Genomic DNA, 20100 nt, shown 5'->3' on the forward strand with positions numbered 1-20100 from the left:
TTAGCGGTCTCGACGATGTTTACGCATTGGCAATTTTGCCCACTTTGAGTCCTATTTTCAGCCAATTCCAGTGTACTTGTCAACAAAAATCATAACTATTTCGCTAGAACTCCATTTTTTCTATCGAATGAGTACAAGAAACCACCCATTTACTGATTTCAACTATCCAATACAGTGGTCAGAATTTAGCAATTTTGCCAATTTCACACAAATTTCAAAAGATGCCAATTTCCGAATAGGGTCCAGAATAAACAATAGGGTCCAGAATAAACAAAGACATTCCTGGCACTAAAATAACATTTCCTCTGTTCATTAGTCATGTCCCCATGTCCCTCTTACATTCTTTTGCTTTCCATTTTGAATTTTTATTCTCACAAAAAAAATAGAAGATTTACTTTTATGCAGACTACTGCATTAGTGTAGAAATGGTATAAATAATATCAGCGCATTTGTGAAAGAATATTAGACTCACCAGTTGACGTGTATTGGACGTATAGCATGATTTGTTTACTTTTGAACTTTGGTAAAAATCAAACATTTCTGCTACTTTGAGCTCAATTTCAAGGTACTTTTCTTTGTAAAACCAGTCAAAATCATCTCAATTTCTGTAATAAGTCTTCCATTCTATAAAATGAGAACAGGAAAACTAGAATACATGTACAACAATAAATACCATACGAAAATACAGTGCAAAGTCCCTGTTTTAATCCAAAAACAAGGTCAAAGTTTTTTTTTCTCATTACGCACTGTGTGCTGCAGGATTTTTGTTATACCACACACACTGACCACATAGACCCATTCTTTCATATGTAGGCCTACCAGCTTTCTCTCACTAGATTTGAGGGCGCTAGAATTTAGGCGTACTAGTACGTCAAAAACCCTGGTGCGTAAGCCATACTAGTACGGCCGAAACCCTTGAAAGGGTTAAGAACTACAAAGGATTAAGTTAATTTAAATAAACCCAGTAAAGTGTACATCAGATTTCTTTGCTAATGACTTAAAAGAGAAAAAAGTATAATCATGGAAGGACTGTGGATTCCACAAGTTTGTATGGAACATGTTTTTACATTGAAGAATATTAGTAAGAAATACTCAGATAAGGAAAAAGATCTGCCTGCTGCATTTTTGAGTTTGAAAATGTATGATAAACAGGCTGGTTGATCAGACCGATCCACCTGGTCACAGACCAGGCCGCAGGGGCGTTGATCCCCGAAACCCTCTCCAGGTAGGGTGGATTTGGCAGGTGATACAACAAGTTTTGCAAATGTATGAGATTGATGATAAGTTGTAGGAAAGGGAAAGGTTTCCAGAGAGTGTGGAGCCTAGACAAGGATGAGTAGTGCCTACATGGAGTAAAAGAAGTGATTTTTTTTTCTATTTTAAAACATGTGCCATTTTCCACCAAGAAGTGTGTTGAAGAGGCCAGTCTGGGTTATTTGGAATTTTTTTTTAGAAAGTACTCATTCTATGCTGTTAAATTATTGTTAGGACATGACTATAAAAAGATACTACCTACAATCTTCTCTATTTTACATTAATAATATTTAATAGAAGATTTCTTATACTGCAGCCTGTTCTCATAACACCAGTGAAAAACATTCACATTTGAATGGTTCTTATTATTTTTTTATCAGCCATGGCTGTCCTCGACCATGATTGACTGAAAAAAAAAAAAACTGTCTCTCTCTCTCTCTCTCTCTCTCTCTCAGGAACAGGGCACATAACAGAGTAAAAACACATATATACATGTGGGCATGGACAAAAAAAAAAAAAAAAAACTGCCTACAGGGAAGGAAAGAAAAAATTGAGGGTGTGCTAAACAATTAATGAATTTAGAGATGACTCACTCATAAATGTTCAAGAAATGGCAAAGTATTTTATCCACAGTGGTATATTACAGACCATTCTGGAGAAAAACCCTGACTTTGCTAGCTGTAAATAAAGCATTAATGTATGTATGTATGTGTGTGTGTGTGTGTGTGTGTGTGTGTGTGTGTGTGTGTGTGTGTGTGTGTGTGTGTGTGTGTGTGTGTGTGTGTGTGTGTGTGTGTGTGTGTGTGTGTGTGTGTGTGTGTGTGTGTGTGTATGCTAGTGTGCATGTGTCTGTGCGTGCGCCCTCGTGTGTGTATGTGTGTGCATGCGCACTTGTGTGGGTGTGTAACCCACTTAATATTTGTATTTATAACTCATTACAATTGTGATCAAGTGTGGACGTATCAGTGACATCATACTTTGTGCAGGCTGTTCACTGAAGCTGTGACTTGAGTCAGACAGTCGCCTGCCGACAGGGCTACTGCGGCTTGACAATGTCATCCTCTCAACAGTTGGAGTCATAGCAGAGATTAGTCTTAGCATCCTTAGATTGGTTTTCTACACATCTACACTCTGACAGTCAGGAGGTGGAGTGAAATGAGTTTCAAAGGGGAGTTGTAGCAGGTACGACTCAGGCATGGCATCTACAAACGGAAAGCATAAGAGCTTTCTGTACACGAGGGCTCAGATGCTCATAAACTGACGCCTGGACTGACTAATGTCAGTTGTCAATCGGTCACAACGTGGTGATATGTAACACAAGGGTGTTACCAGTGGTATGGGCTCAGACCATACTGTGGTCTACACACACATCTGAGCTCAGACATTATTTCCCTTAAAACATTTATAGTCTTAATGTAAGGTGAGAGGTGGGTAAACAAGGTAAAACGAATAAATGAGAGAGAGAACGAGTAAGTGAGAGAGAAGAGAGACATGGAGAATATAAACAAGCAGACAAACGCGTCTGTTTTGGTTGATACATGTTCAGCTACATGTAACATCTCATATTTATGTTAATTTATTCTACTGTGGAGTGTATTTATCATGTTTATATGTTATGTAGCGTGTTTATTATATAATTCTGAAAAAATATCAGATGGATTAATGAAAATGTTTATATTAACGTAATATACGACATTTAATCCACCTCAGTGATTATTGAGTATTTCGTGGATGTAGTGCGGATGACAAGAAACAGATGATTGCTGATGTTATGAATGAAAAGAAGTTGGATGTCCTGGCTCTAAGCGAAACAAAGCTGAAGGGGGTAGGAGAGTTTCAGTGGGGGGAAATAAATGGGATTAAATCTGGAGTATCTGAGAGAGTTAGAGCAAAGGAAGGGGTAGCAGTAATGTTAAATGATCAGTTATGGAAGGAGAAAAGAGAATATGAATGTGTAAATTCAAGAATTATGTGGATTAAAGTAAAGGTTGGATGCGAGAAGTGGGTCATAATAAGCGTGTATGCACCTGGAGAAGAGAGGAATGCAGAGGAGAGAGAGAGATTTTGGGAGATGTTAAGTGAATGTATAGGAGCCTTTGAACCAAGTGAGAGAGTAATTGTGGTAGGGGACCTGAATGCTAAAGTAGGAGAAACTTTTAGAGAGGGTGTGGTAGGTAAGTTTGGGGTGCCAGGTGTAAATGATAATGGGAGCCCTTTGATTGAACTTTGTATAGAAAGGGGTTTAGTTATAGGTAATACATATTTTAAGAAAAAGAGGATAAATAAGTATACACGATATGATGTAGGGCGAAATGACAGTAGTTTGTTGGATTATGTATTGGTAGATAAAAGACTGTTGAGTAGACTTCAGGATGTACATGTTTATAGAGGGGCCACAGATATATCAGATCACTTTCTAGTTGTAGCTACACTGAGAGTAAAAGGTAGATGGGATACAAGGAGAATAGAAGCATCAGGGAAGAGAGAGGTGAAGGTTTATAAACTAAAAGAGGAGGCAGTTAGGGTAAGATATAAACAGCTATTGGAGGATAGATGGGCTAATGAGAGCATAGGCAATGGGGTCGAAGAGGTATGGGGTAGGTTTAAAAATGTAGTGTTAGAGTGTTCAGCAGAAGTTTGTGGTTACAGGAAAGTGGGTGCAGGAGGGAAGAGGAGCGATTGGTGGAATGATGATGTAAAGAGAGTAGTAAGGGAGAAAAAGTTAGCATATGAGAAGTTTTTACAAAGTAGAAGTGATGCAAGGAGGGAAGAGTATATGGAGAAAAAGAGAGAGGTGGTGAAGCAATGTAAAAAGAGAGCAAATGAGAGAGTGGGTGAGATGTTATCAACAAATTTTGTTGAAAATAAGAAAAAGTTTTGGAGTGAGATTAACAAGTTAAGAAAGCCTAGAGAACAAATGGATTTGTCAGTTAAAAATAGGAGAGGAGAGTTATTAAATGGAGAGTTAGAGGTATTGGGAAGATGGAGGGAATATTTTGAGGAATTGTTAAATGTTGATGAAGATAGGGAAGCTGTGATTTCGTGTATAGGGCAAGGAGGAATAACATCTTGTAGGAGTGAGGAAGAGCCAGTTGTGAGTGTGGGGGAAGTTCGTGAGGCAGTAGGTAAAATGAAAGGGGGTAAGGCAGCCGGGATTGATGGGATAAAGATAGAAATGTTAAAAGCAGGTGGGGATATAGTTTTGGAGTGGTTGGTGCAATTATTTAATAAATGTATGGAAGAGGGTAAGGTACCAAGGGATTGGCAGAGAGCATGCATAGTTCCTTTGTATAAAGGCAAAGGGGATAAAAGAGAGTGCAAAAATTATAGGGGGATAAGTCTGTTGAGTGTACCTGGTAAAGTGTATGGTAGAGTTATAATTGAAAGAATTAAGAGTAAGACGGAGAATAGGATAGCAGATGAACAAGGAGGCTTTAGGAAAGGTAGGGGGTGTGTGGACCAGGTGTTTACAGTGAAACATATAAGTGAACAGTATTTAGATAAGGCTAAAGAGGTCTTTGTGGCATTTATGGATTTGGAAAAGGCGTATGACAGGGTGGATAGGGGGGCAATGTGGCAGATGTTGCAAGTGTATGGTGTAGGAGGTAGGTTACTGAAAGCAGTGAAGAGTTTTTACGAGGATAGTGAGGCTCAAGTTAGAGTATGTAGGAAAGAGGGAAATTTTTTCCCAGTAAAAGTAGGCCTTAGACAAGGATGTGTGATGTCACCGTGGTTGTTTAATATATTTATAGATGGGGTTGTAAGAGAAGTAAATGCGAGGGTCTTGGCAAGAGGCGTGGAGTTAAAAGATAAAGAATCACACACAAAGTGGGAGTTGTCACAGCTGCTCTTTGCTGATGACACTGTGCTCTTGGGAGATTCTGAAGAGAAGCTGCAGAGACTGGTGGATGAATTTGGTAGGGTGTGCAAAAGAAGAAAATTAAAGGTGAATACAGGAAAGAGTAAGGTTATGAGGATAACAAAAAGATTAGGTGATGAAAGATTGAATATCAGATTGGAGGGAGAGAGTATGGAGGAGGTGAACGTATTCAGATATTTGGGAGTGGACGTGTCAGCGGATGGGTCTATGAAAGATGAGGTGAATCATAGAATTGATGAGGGAAAAAGAGTGAGTGGTGCACTTAGGAGTCTGTGGAGACAAAGAACTTTGTCCTTGGAGGCAAAGAGGGGAATGTATGAGAGTATAGTTTTACCAACGCTCTTATATGGGTGTGAAGCGTGGGTGATGAATGTTGCAGCGAGGAGAAGGCTGGAAGCAGTGGAGATGTCATGTCTGAGGGCAATGTGTGGTGTGAATATAATGCAGAGAATTCGTAGTTTGGAAGTTAGGAGGAGGAGCGGGATTACCAAAACTGTTGTCCAGAGGGCTGAGGAAGGGTTGTTGAGGTGGTTCGGACATGTAGAGAGAATGGAGCGAAACAGAATGACTTCAAGAGTGTATCAGTTTGTAGTGGAAGGAAGGCGGGGTAGGGGTCGGCCTAGGAAGGGTTGGAGGGAGGGGGTAAAGGAGGTTTTGTGTGCGAGGGGCTTGGACTTCCAGCAGGCATGCGTGAGCGTGTTTGATAGGAGTGAATGGAGACAAATGGTTTTTAATACTTGACGTGCTGTTGGAGTGTGAGCAAAGTAACATTTATGAAGGGATTCAGGGAAACCGGCAGGCCGGACTTGAGTCCTGGAGATGGGAAGTACAGTGCCTGCACTCTGAAGGAGGGGTGTTAATGATGCAGTTTAAAAACTGTAGTGTAAAGCACCCTTCTGGCAAGACAGTGATGGAGTGAATGATGGTGAAAGTTTTTCTTTTTCGGTGGGAATTGGCCAGTGTGATAATAAAAAATAATAATCTTTCTTTCAAGACACCGGCTGTATCCCACCGAGGCGGGGTGGCCCAAAAGGAAAAACGAAAGTTTCTCCTTTTACATTTAGTAATATATACAGGAGAAGAGGTTACTAGCCCCTTGCTCCCGGCATTTTAGTCGCCTCTTACAACACACATGGCTTACGGAGGAAGAATTCTGTTCCACTTCCCCATGGAGATAAGGGGAAATAAACAAGAATAAGAACTAGAAAGAAAATAGAAGAAAACCCAGAGGGGTGTGTATATATATGCTTGTACATGTATGTGTAGTGTGACCTAAGTGTAAGTAGAAGTAGCAAGACGTACCTGAAATCTTGCATGTTCATGAGACAGAAAAAAGGACACCAGCAATCCTACCATCATGTAAAACAATTACAGGCTTTCGTTTTACACTCACTTGGCAGGACGGTAGTACCTCCCTGGGCGGTTGCTGTCTACCAACCTACTACCTAGGTATTGAGTATTATTATTATTATTATTATTATTATTATTATGGCATCCTCAAGACTTATTATAATAAATACAAACTCCATAGGTTTAATACTTACAAAGGTGTATCTCCATGAGCATTCATGGAACGAAGTGAACAACCTCGATCTAAAACCATTGAACAGATGTGGGTGGAGCCAGAAAAGGCAGCCCAATGTAGAGCCGTGTTCTGTTCTACATCACAAAGTTGTGGGTTTCCTCCACGATCAAGCAAAAACCTGAAAAATGAAACACCAGTGTAACTAGAGCATGTAAAGGAACTTTTTTTTCCAACACGTTGGCCATCTCCCACAGAGGCAGGGTGACCCCCCCCCAAAAAAAAACACTTTCACCATCATTCAAACATAATCACTGTCTTTGCAGAGCTGTCCAGATACGACAGTTTAGATGTCACTCCAAACAGCCAATATCCTAGACCCCTACTTTAAAGTGCAGGCATTGTACTTCCCACCTCCAGGACTCAAATCCAGCTATCCAGTTTCCTTTAATCCCTTCACTAAATACTATTACCCTGCTCACACCCCAACAGCTCGTCAGGTCCCAAAAAACCATTCGTCTTCATTCACTCCTGTCTAACACTCACACATGCTTGCTTGCATGTCCAAGCCCCTTACACACAAAACTTCATTTACCTCCTCTCTCTGTCCTTTCCTAGGACAACCCCTACCCCTCCTCCCCTCCACTACAGATTTATACACACTGCATGTCAATTTATTTTGCTCCATCCTTTCTAAATGACCAAACCACCTCAACAACCCCTCTTCAGCCCTCTGAATAATACTTTTAGTAACTCCACATGTCCTCCTAATTTCCACACTACGTATTCTCTGCATATTTACACTACACATTGCACGTAGACATGACATCTCCTCTGCCTCCAACCTCCTCCTTGCTGCAGCATTACAACCCATGCTTCACACTCATATAAGTGTGTTGGTATCACTATACATGTACTCTTGTACATTCCCTTCTCTGCCTCCATGAATAACATTTTGTCTTCACAGATACCTCAATGCACCAAATAGCTTATATGGGAACCCAATATGATGTGCATTTTCACTTCAGCATTACACCACTTTGGTAAAACTTACTTGACAACACTGATAAATCTATTTTCTGAGGCCCACACAAGTGGGGTCCAGCCGCCCTCATCCTGCATATTGACAGCATGTCTTGTTAATCTTCCAGAGTCCAAAATATGTTGACAAGCTATCAAGTTTCCACATTTTGCTGCCAGATGAAGGCATGTCATCCCATCTTGAGTCTGATAAAATACACATTATTTTTAATACAGTACTGTGTGTTCAAGTTTATTCATCTCTTCACTGTGCACTTTTCTACTACAATGCTAACAGGTTAATATAAGTTTAAAACAATTAAGACATTTTCTTTTTTTGTGAAATATAATTAACCCTTAAACGGTCCAAACAGATCGACGTTCAAATTCGTAATGCTCCAACAGTAGATCTACTTTTTTTACATATTTTCAAACATAACAAAAAAAAAGTAGATGAAAGTGTTTTTACACGTTTTCAAATGTAAAACAAAAAAGATCTACATTTTTTTACATACTTTCAGATGTTGAAAAAACGTATATATACGTTTGGACCATTTAAGGGTTAAGAACCTTTTAGAAAAATATCTGAAAAACATCCTACGTTTTTTAACATACTGGACGTCTCTCACTAAGGCAGCATGACCCGAAAAAGAAGAATGAATGTTTTACGTAGGTAACAAGATACTTTGAAAGAAAACAAGAAAGTTCGAGAAAGATGCCAAGTCTAAAACATACTTTTTTTAAACCAGAATGCTTGGATATGAGCAATGAATGTTTGAAGAACTCAGGATGAGATTATTAGGTGCTAATAATCTGTAATGTCTGTTAACTGAAAAACACACTCAAAGGCAAAAAACAAAATATAATAACTAAGGAAAGAGTGTTGTGTTTAGAATATCTATGTGGAATGAGTACCAGAGGAGAGTTAATGAAGAGCTTATAATAGAAGGTATGCTCTTTAAGAACTGGTAAAATGTACCAAGATCTATTCAAATCATATACTACGGTATTTATTATACTAATGAGGATGGATTAAACTCATAGAGATCAAATAGTACAAACAAAAATGGGAGGCATTTAGATTTGAGGCAAGAGACTAACACAAAAGGATTCTTTCAGGTACTACAGAAGTAAGATCAGGGACAAGATAGGCCCACTCAAAAGTTACTCGAGTCAGCTCACGGATAGTGATAAGGAAATGTGTAGAATTTTTAACACACATTTCCTCTCAGTTTTTACACAGGAAGATACTCGCGATATTCCAGAAATAATAAATTATGTAGAACAGGATGTTAATAAACTATGCACGATTAGGGTCACAAGTGACATGGTCCTTAGGTAAATTGATAAATTAAAACCTAACAAATCCCCAGGCCCTGATGAACTGTATGCAAGGGTTCTAAAGGAATGTAAAGAGGAGCTTAGCATACCTCTGGCTAAGCTTTTCAATATATCACTACAGACTGGCATGGTGCCAGATAAGTGGAAAATAGCAAATGTGATACCTATTTTCAAAGCAGGTGACGGGTCCTTAGCTTCGAACTATAGACCAATAAGCCTAACCTCCATAGTGGGAAAATTTATGGAATCAATAATTGCCGAGGCAGTTCATAGCCACCTTGAAAAGCACAAATTAATCAACGAATCTCAGCATGGTTTTACAAAGGGGCGTTCCTGCCTTACGAATTTATTAACTTTTTTCACTAAGTTTTGGAGTGAGATTAACAAGTTAAGAAAGCCTAGAGAACAAATGGATTTGTCAGTTAAAAATAGGAGAGGAGAGTTATTAAATGGAGAGTTAGAGGTATTGGGAAGATGGAGGGAATATTTTGAGGAATTGTTAAATGTTGATGAAGATAGGGAAGCTGTGATTTCGTGTATAGGGCAAGGAGGAATAACATCTTGTAGGAGTGAGGAAGAGCCAGTTGTGAGTGTGGGGGAAGTTCGTGAGGCAGTAGGTAAAATGAAAGGGGGTAAGGCAGCTGGGATTGATGGGATAAAGATAGAAATGTTAAAAGCAGGTGGGGATATAGTTTTGGAGTGGTTGGTGCAATTATTTAATAAATGTATGGAAGAGGGTAAGGTACCTAGGGATTGGCAGAGAGCATGCATAGTTCCTTTGTATAAAGGCAAAGGGGATAAAAGAGAGTGCAAAAATTATAGGGGGATAAGTCTGCTGAGTATACATGGTAAAGTGTATGGTAGAGTTATTATTGAAAGAATTAAGAGTAAGACGGAGAATAGGATAGCAGATGAACAAGGAGGCTTTAGGAAAGGTAGGGGGTGTGTGGACCAGGTGTTTACAGTGAAACATATAAGTGAACAGTATTTAGATAAGGCTAAAGAGGTCTTTGTGGCATTTATGGATTTGGAAAAGGCGTATGACAGGGTGGATAGGGGGGCAATGTGGCAGATGTTGCAAGTGTATGGTGTAGGAGGTAGGTTACTGAAAGCAGTGAAGAGTTTTTACGAGGATAGTGAGGCTCAAGTTAGAGTATGTAGGAAAGAGGGAAATTATTTCCCAGTAAAAGTAGGCCTTAGACAAGGATGTGTGATGTCACCGTGGTTGTTTAATATATTTATAGATGGGGTTGTAAGAGAAGTAAATGCGAGGGTCGTGACAAGAGGCATGGAGTTAAAAGATAAAGAATCACACACAAAGTGGGAGTTGTCACAGCTGCTCTTTGCTGATGACACTGTGCTCTTGGGAGATTCTGAAGAGAAGTTGCAGAGATTGGTGGATGAATTTGGTAGGGTGTGCAAAAGAAGAAAATTAAAGGTGAATACAGGAAAGAGTAAGGTTATGAGGATAACAAAAAGATTAGGTGATGAAAGATTGAATATCAGATTGGAGGGAGAGAGTATGGAGGAGGTGAATGTATTCAGATATTTGGGAGTGGACGTGTCAGCGGATGGGTCTATGAAAGATGAGGTGAATCATAGAATTGATGAGGGAAAAAGAGTGAGTGGTGCACTTAGGAGTCTGTGGAGACAAAGAACTTTGTCCTTGGAGGCAAAGAGGGGAATGTATGAGAGTATAGTTTTACCAACGCTCTTATATGGGTGTGAAGCATGGGTGATGAATGTTGCAGCGAGGAGAAGGCTGGAGGCAGTGGAGATGTCATGTCTGAGAGCAATGTGTGGTGTGAATATAATGCAGAGAATTCGTAGTTTGGAAGTTAGGAGGAGGTGCGGGATTACCAAAACTGTTGTCCAGAGGGCTGAGAAAGGGTTGTTGAGGTGGTTCGGACATGTAGAGAGAATGGAGCGAAACAGAATGACTTCAAGAGTGTATCAGTCTGTAGCGGAAGGAAGGCGGGGTAGGGGTCGGCCTAGGAAAGGTTGGAGAGAGGGGGTAAAGGAGGTTTTGTGTGCGAGGGGCTTGGACTTCCAGCAGGTATGCATGAGCGTGTTTGATAGGAGTGAATGGAGACAAATGGTTTTTAATACTTGACGTGCTGTTGGAGTGTGAGCAAAGTAACATTTATGAAGGGGTTCAGGGAAACCGGCAGGCCGGACTTGAGTCCTGGAGATGGGAAGTACAGTGCCTGCACTCTGAAGGAGGGGTGTTAATGTTGCAGTTTAAAAACTGTAGTGTAAAGCACCCTTCTGGCAAGACAGTGATGGAGTGAATGATGGTGAAAGTTTTTCTTTTTCGGGCCACCCTGCCTTGGTGGGAATCGGCCAGTGTGATAATAATAATAATTTGAGGAGGTAGATCATGGTAATGAATATGATATTGTGTATATGGACTTCAGTAAGGCTTTTGACAGGGTCCCACATCAGAGACTATTGAGGAAACTTAAAGCACATGGAATAGGAGGAGAAATTTTTTCCTGGATAGAGGCATGGTTGACAAATAGGCAGCAGAGGGTTTGCATAAATGGGGAGAAATGAGAGTGGGGAAGCGTCAAGAGCGGTGTTCCACAGGGGTCAGTGTTGGGCCCCCTGTTGTTCACAATCTACATAAACGACATTGATGAGGGCATAAAGAGCGACATAAGCAAGTTTGCCGATGACACCAAAATAGGCCGTCGAATTCGTTCTGATGAGGACATTAGAGCATTCCAGGAAAATTTGAATAGACTGATGCAGTGGTCAGAGAAGTGGCAGATGCAGTTTAATATAGACAAATGCAAAGTTCTAAATGTTGGACAGGAAAACAACCATGCCACATACAAACTAAATAATGTAGATCTTAATATTACGGATTGCGAAAAAGATTTAGGAGTTCTGGTTAGCAGTAATCTGAAACAAAGACAACAGTGCATAAGTGTTCGCAATAAAGCTAACAGAATCCTTGGCTTCATATCAAGAAGCATAAATAATAGGAGTCCTCAGGTTGTTCTTCATCTCTATATATCCTTGGTTAGACCTCATTTAGATTATGCTGCACAGTTTTGCTCACTATATTACAGAATGGATGTAAATGCTCTGGAAAACATACAAAGGAGGATGACAAAGTTGATCCCATGTATCAGAAATCTTCCCTATGAGGATAGACTGAGGGCCCTGAATCTGCACTTTCTAGAAAGGCGTAGAATTAGGGGGGATATGATTGAGGTGTATAAATGGAAGACAGGAATAAATAAAGGGGATGTAAATAACATGCTGAAAATATCTATCCTAGACAGGACTCGTAGCAATGGTTTTAAGTTGGAAAAATTCAGATTCAGGAAGGATATAGGAAAGCACTGGTTTGGTAATAGAGTTGTGGATGAGTGGAACAAACTCCAAAGTACAGTTATAGAGGCTAAAACGTTGTGTAATTTTAAAAATAGGTTAGATAAATACATGAATGGGTGTGGGTGGGTGTGAGTTGGACCCGATTAGCTTGTGCTACTAGGCCAGTTGCTGTGCTCCTTCCTTAAGTGAATGTGACCTGACCTGACTAGGTTGGGGCACTGGCTGAGGCGGTAGGAGACCTGGACCTGCCTCGTATGGGCCAGTATGCCTGCTGCAGTGTTCCTTCTTTCTTATGTTCTTAAAAAGGAGGGGATGTCCAATTCTTTAGATCAAGAGTCCCTTACTAGCATTAAGGAACCTTCTTTGATAAAAAGACATATACAGTGGAACCTTGACTTACGAGTGTCCCAACATACAAGTTTTTTGAGATACATGCCATTGATTGGTCGATTTTTTGCTTTGAGTTACGAGCCAGCTCCCCCCCCCCACTTACCCCTCAACCCAAAACCTGGACACCTCTCTTGTTTATCTATGATTTCATGCTTTAATTCCATGGAAATCATCCTCTTTTTCTTATCAGCACTGTCCTTTACACACAACTTCTTAGGACCCATGGTTAGAAAGGTGAAATTTGGCCAAATGACTGTAAAAATGTAAGCAAAGCAGGAAAGAACTGCTCCCACAGCTAGGTAAACAGTGCACTGAGTTCGCTTCATTCTGAAGCTCTCGTTATAATAATGTATTATTATTATTAATTTAGGGAACTGAAGCCCTATCGTTATTGTAATAATTATTACTATTATTATAACTATTATTATTGATAATAATTTAGGGAACTGAAGCCCCCTCACCAGCGTCAAGGTTCCTTGACGCTGGTGAGGGGCTCTTGATCTAGGGAACTGGATATGTGCTCTTTATATGTATATGCTTCTAAGCTGCTGTGTTCTGAGCACCTCTGCAAAAACAGTGATTATGTGTGAGTGAGGTGAAAGAGTTGAATGACGAAAGTATTTTCTTTTTGGGAATTTTCTTTCTTTTTGGGTTACCCTGCCTCAGTGGGAGACGACCGACTTGTAAAAAAAACTATACATGATGGTAGGATTGCTGGTGTCTTTTTTTCTGTCTCATAAACATGCAAGATTTCAAGTACATCTTGCTACTTCTTCTTACACTTAGGTCACACTACACATACTTGTACAAGCATATATATATACATATATATATATATATATTTTTTTTAACAAGTCAGCCGTCTCCCACCAAGGCAGGGTGACTCAAAAAAGAAAGAAAATACTTTCATCATCATTCAACACTTTCACCTCACTCACACATAATCACTGTTTTTGCAGAGGTGCTCAGAACACAACAGTTTAGAAGCATATACATACAAAGATACACAACATATCCCTCCAAACTGCTAATATCCCAAAACCCCTCCTTTAGAGTGCAGGCATTGTACTTCCCATTTCCAGGACTCAAGTCCGGCTATATAAAAATAACCGGTTTCCCTGAATCCCTTCACTAAATATTACCCTGCTCACACTCCAACAGATCGTCAGGTCCCAAATACCATTCGTCTCCATTCACTCCTATCGAACACGCTCATGCACGCCTGCTGGAAGTCCAAGCCCCTTGCCCATAAAACCTCCCTTACCCCTTCCTTCCAACCTTTTCGAGGACGACCCCTACCCCGTCTTCCTTCTCCTACCGATTTAAATGCTCTCCATGTCATTCTACTTTGATCCATTCTCTCTAAATGACCAAACCACCTCAACAACCCCTATTCAGCCCTCTCACTAATACTTTTATTAACTCCACACCTTCTCCTAATTTCCACACTCCGAATTTTCTGCATAATATTTACACCACACATTGCCCTTAGACAGGACATCTCCACTGCCTCCAACCGTCTCCTCGCTGCTGCATTCACAACCCAAGCTTCACACCCATATAAGAGTGTTGGTACTACTATACTATCATACATTCCCTTCTTTGCCTCCATAGACAACGTTTTTTGACTCCACCTATACCTCAATGCACCACTCACCTTTTTTCCCTCATCAATTCTATGATTAACCTCATCCTTCATAAATCCATCCGCCGACACGTCAACTCCCAAGTATCTGAAAACATTCACTTCTTCCATACTCCTCCTTCCCAATTTGATATCCAATTTTTCTTTATCTAAATCATTTGATACCCTCATCACCTTACTCTTTTCTATGTTCACTTTCAACTTTCTACCTTTACACACACTCCCAAACTAATCCACTTACTTTTGCAATTTTTCTTTAGAATCTCCCATAAGCACAGTATCATCAGCAAAAAGTAACTGTGTCAATTCCCATTTTGTATTTGATTCCCCATAATTTAATCCCACCCCTCTCCCGAACACCCTAGCATTTACTTCTTTTACAACCCCATCGATAAATATATTAAACAACCATGGTGACATTACACATCCCTGTCTAAGACCTACTTTTACTGGGAAATAGTCTCCCTCTCTTCTACACACCCTAACCTGAGCCTCACTATCCTCATAAAAACTCTTTACAGCAATTAATAACTTACCACCTATTCCATATACTTGCAACATCTGCCACTTCCCATCTCCAGAACTCAAGTCCGGCCTGCCGGTTTCCCTGATCCCTTCATAAATGTTACTTTGCTCACACTCCAACAGCACGTCAAGTATTAAAAACCATTTGTCTCCATTCACTCCTATCCACGCTCACGCATGCCTGCTGGAAGTCCAAGCCCCTCGCACACAAAACCTATACCCCGCCTTCCTTCCACTACAGACTGATACACTCTTGATCATTCTGTTTCGCTCCATTCTCTCTACATGTCCGAACCACCTCAACAACCCTTCCTCAGCAACAGTTTTGGTAATCCCGCACCTCCTCCTAACTTCCAAACTACGAATTCTTCATTATATTCACACCACACATTGCCCTCAAATGACATCTCCACTGCCTCCAGCCTTCTCCTCGCTGCAACATTCATCACCCACGCTTCACACCCATATAAGAGCGTTGGTAAAACTATACTCTCATACATTCCCCTCTTTGCCTCCAAGGACAAAGTTCTTTGTCTCCACATACTCCTAAGCACCACTCACTCTTTTTCCCTCATCAATTCTATGATTCACCTCATCTTTCATAGACCCATCCGCTGACACGTCCACTCCCAAATATCTGAATACGTTCACCTCCTCCAACTCTCTTCCAATCTGATATTCAATCTTTCATCACCTAATCTACCTCATAACCTTACTCTTTCCTGTATTCACCTTTAATTTTCTTCTTTTGCACACCCTACCAAATTCATCCACCAATCTCTGCAACTTCTCTTCATCTCCCAAGAGCTGTCATCAGCAAAGAGCAGCTGTGACAACTCCCACTTTGTGTGTGATTCTTTATCTTTTAACTCCACGCAATTAATAACTTACCACCTATTCCATATACTTGCAACATCTACCATATTGCTCCCCTATAATATGCCTTTTCTAAATCCATAAATGCAATAAAAACTTCCCTACCCTTATCTAAATACTGTTCACATATATGCTTCAATGTAAACACTTGATCTACACATCCCCTACCCACTCTGAAACGTCCTTGCTCATCCGCAATCCTACATTCTGTCTTACCTCTAATTCTTTCAATTATAACCCTACCGTATACTTTTCCTGGTATACTCAGTAAACTTATTCCTCTATAATTTTTACAATCTCTTTTGTCCCCTTTCCCTTTACATAAAGGGACTATACATGCTCTCTGCCAATCCTTAGGTACCTTCCCCAATTTCATACATTTATTAAACAAAAGTACCAACCACTCCAACACTATATCCCCCCCTGCTTTTAACATTTCTGTCATGATCCCATCAGTTCCAGCTGCTTTACCTCCATTCAATCCATGTAATGCCTCACGTACCTCCCCCACACTTACATTCTGCTCTTCTTCACTCCTAAAAGATGGTATACCTCCCTGGCCAGTGCATGAAATTACCGCCTCCCTTTCTTCCTCAACATTTAAAAGTTCCTCAAAATATTCTCGCCATCTACCTAATACCTCCATCTCCCCATCTACTAACTCCCCTACACTGTTTTTAACTGACAAATCCATATGTTCCCTAGGCTTTCTTAACTTGTTTAACTCACTCCAAAATTTTTTTCTTATTTTCATTAAAATTTCTTGACAAACCCTCTCCCACTCTATCATCTGCTCTCCTTTTACACTCTCTCACCACTCTCTTCACCTTTCTTTTACTCTCCATATACTCTACTCTTCTTATAACACTTCTGCTTTGTAAAAACCTCTCATAAGCTAACTTTTTCTCTTTTATCACACTCTTTACTTCATCATTCCACCAATCACTCCTCTTTCCTCCTGCCCCCACCCTCCTATAACCACAAACTTCTGCCCCACATTCTAATACTGCATTTTTAAAACTATTCCAACCCTCTTCAACCCCCCCACTACTCATCTTTGCACCAGCCCACCTTTCTATATATATATATATATATACAGTGGTCCTCCGCTTTTCGTAGTTCCCGGTAATCGTAAAATTCGCCAATCATAGAGGTATTTTCGTATAAACATGGACTCGCTTTTCATAGGTTGACTCGCGAGTCGTAGTTCGTCCGGGACGCGTACCCATGGCGTGAGCCAGGGCGGCAGCCAGTCTGGCATTGGCGAAGGTCCCCTCACGTGCTCCAGCAAAATATTTCATAATATTCCATTTATTTTAGTGCTTGCAAGTACTAAATAAGCTACCATGGCTCCAAAGAAAGCTCCTAGTGCCAAGCCTGTTGTAAAGAAGGTGAGAAATACGACTGAATTTAAGAAAACCATCATTGAACAATATGAAAGTGGTACAAGTGTGGCGGAACTGTCCAGGATGTATAAGAAACCCTACACAACCTTATGTTCCATAGTGGCCAAGAAAAATGAAATAAAGGATGCTGTTGTTGCAAAGGGAGTAACTATGCTGACAAAAATGAGATCACGAGTACTGGAAGAGGTTGAGAAGTTATTATTGGTGTGGATAAATGAGAAACAATTAGCAGGAGATACTCTTATGACTTCGTTTATTTGTGAAAAGGCTAGGCAGTTGCATGAAGATTTGGTAAAGAAATTGCCTGCAAATAGTGGTGAAGTGAGTGAATTTAAGGCCAGCAAAGGCTAGTTTGAGAGATTTAAGAACCGTACTGGCATACACAGTGTGGTAAGGCATGGTGAGGCTGCCAGTTCGGACCACAAGGCGGCTGAAAAATATGTGCATGAATTCCAGGAGTACATAGAGGCTGAAGGACTGAAACCTGAACAAGTGTTCAATTGTGACGAAACAGGCCTCTTTTGGAAGAAAATGCCAAAGAGGACCTTCATTACACAAGAGGAAAAGGCAATGCCAGGACACAAGCCTATGAAAGACAGGCTGACGCTAATGTTCTGTGCTAATGCTAGTGGGGATTTCAAAGTGAAGCCATTACTAATGTACCATTCTGAAAATCCCAGAGTGTTCAGGAAAAACAATGTTATGAAGAGTAAATTGTGTGTGTTTTGGAAATCCAATAGTAAGGCATGGGTCACGAGGGAAATTTTCGTCGAGTGGTTCAATGAAGTGTTTGGCCCTAGTGTGAAGGAGTATCTCCTGGAAAAGAAATTGGATCTCAAGTGCCTGCTAGTAATGGACAATGCACCTGCTCATCCTCCAAACTTGGATGACCTAATTTTCGAGGAGTTTGGGTTCATCACAGTAAAGTTCTTGCCCCCGAATACCACTCCTCTGGAATTTTTTGAAACAAGGTTGCTTAACACAATCCTCCCTAATAGAGCTAAATGGTTCAGATATGTTGATGATATTTTGTGTCTTATGCCCAAAAATGTAGATATACACCATTTCCTAGGAAAATTAAATAGCTTAGCCCATTCTATAAACTTTACTGTTGAGTTTGAAGAAAATAACTCATTGCCTTTTCTAGATGTTTTAATTATTAAGGGTAATAATGAATTCAAATTTAAAATTTACAGAAAACCTACAAATAACTGTTCCCATGTCCACTATTATTCCTCGCATCAAGATAGAGTCAAACTGTCTGTTTTCTCATCAATGTTTCTGAGAGCTTTACGAATTTGTAGTCCTGAGTTCATAGATGAGGAAATATCCAAAATTTATGAAATAGGTAATGATTTAAAATACCCAAGAAATGTAATTGATAAATCTTTTAAAGTTGCTAGAAATACTTTTTACAATCCAAAAAGGGACAACCAGCCTTATTCAACTAAAAATATGTTGGTTCTCCCTTACCATGAAAACTTGGTTGATATGCCTTCTCTTCTTAAGACTTTTAATATTAAAGTTGTATTCAAAAATCTTGATACAGTAAAAAAAACTTTTGATAAAGAATTCCCCCCAAAATGCTGATGGATGTGTCTATAAGATTCCTTGTAAAATTTGCGATAAAGTTTATTACGGTCAAACTGGTAAAAATCTCGAACTAAGATTAAAACAACATAAATATAGCATTAGAACTGGACAAGATTCCAATGCTCTATTTATTCATGTAAGAGATTTTAACCATTCAATTGATTTTCAAAAAGTTGAGAAAGTAGTATCAAGCAAGTCCATGGTCGACAGGAATATAATTGAATCTTGTTTCATAAAAAGCAGTTTTGACAATAATATGAATATTTCCTTTGGTTTATATAAATTAGATCCATTTATAATTAATAGAATTTGGGAAGAATTTAATAATACACTGGACAAATAATTTTTAAATTTTCTTGGGTAGAATAGTTTGTGGGGTGAGTTGTGCAAAGGACCTATCCAAGTTGGGTCGGCGCGCGTCAGGTGTTTAACCGTTGTGGGATCTGATAGTGAGGTGCTGGCCAGACCCCTTATATAGCTTCCTTGGATGCTTTACTTTCATAGTTCCTTGATAATGTGAGTAGTCACGAAAGCACTTGGAATTTCTCTATTCTTTCAGAGTGGTTGTTTTGCATATTCTGAAATCACCTGTTTACTGTGATCTTATTGCATATATATATATATATATATAGGTTGGTAGACAGCAACCAACCAGGGAGGTAGTACCGTCCTGCCAAGTGAATGTAAAACAAAAGCCTGTAATTGTTTTACATGATGGTAGGATTGCTGGTGTTTTTTGTGTCTCATAAATATGCAAGATTACAGCTGTCTTGCTACTTCTACTTACACTTAGGTCACACTACACATACATGTACACGTTTATTTATACACACTCATCTGAGTTTTCTTCGATTTTATCTTAATAGTTCTTGGTCTTATTTCTTTTCCTTTTATATCCATGGGGATGTGGAATAAGAATCTTTCCTCCGTAAGCCATGCGTGTTGTAAAAGTCAACTAAAATGCTGGGAACAATGGGCTAGTAACCCCTTTTCCTGTAAAGATTACTAAAAAGAATAAGAAGAAGAAAATTGTCAAAGTGGGAAGTCTGAAGGTGCATGGATGTTGTGCAAATGATAAGAAAGAGATGATTGTGGATGTTATGAATGAGAAGAAGCTGGATGTCCTGGCTTTAAGTGAAACAAAGCTGAAGGGGGTGGGAGAGTTTCAATGGAGAGGAATAAATAGGATTAGGTCAGGGGTTTCAAATAGAGTTAGAGCTAAAGAAGGAGTAGCAATAATGTTGAAGGATAAGCTATGGCAGGAAAAGAGGGACTATAAATGTATTAATTCAAGGATTATGTG

At 39.7% G+C, this 20100-nt stretch overlaps 1 protein-coding gene across 6 annotated transcripts in view; it reads right to left on the reverse strand.

Moving 5' to 3' along the window:
- The window catches only part of G9a (histone-lysine N-methyltransferase G9a), a 127425-nt gene that overhangs the window by 27650 nt on the left and 79675 nt on the right, over nt 1-20100 (reverse strand). For all 6 annotated transcript variants that reach the window (XM_070082781.1, XM_070082780.1, XM_070082779.1 and 3 more), the window contains 2 exons: nt 7711-7883; nt 6679-6837 (listed from right to left, as the gene is read on the reverse strand). In XM_070082781.1, coding sequence (XP_069938882.1) covers nt 6679-6837; nt 7711-7883 — 332 coding nt within the window. The remainder of the gene's footprint in view (nt 1-6678; nt 6838-7710; nt 7884-20100) is intronic.

This window comes from Cherax quadricarinatus, chromosome 8, assembly GCF_038502225.1.
Source record: "Cherax quadricarinatus isolate ZL_2023a chromosome 8, ASM3850222v1, whole genome shotgun sequence".
Taxonomy (NCBI): Eukaryota; Metazoa; Arthropoda; class Malacostraca; order Decapoda; family Parastacidae; genus Cherax; species Cherax quadricarinatus.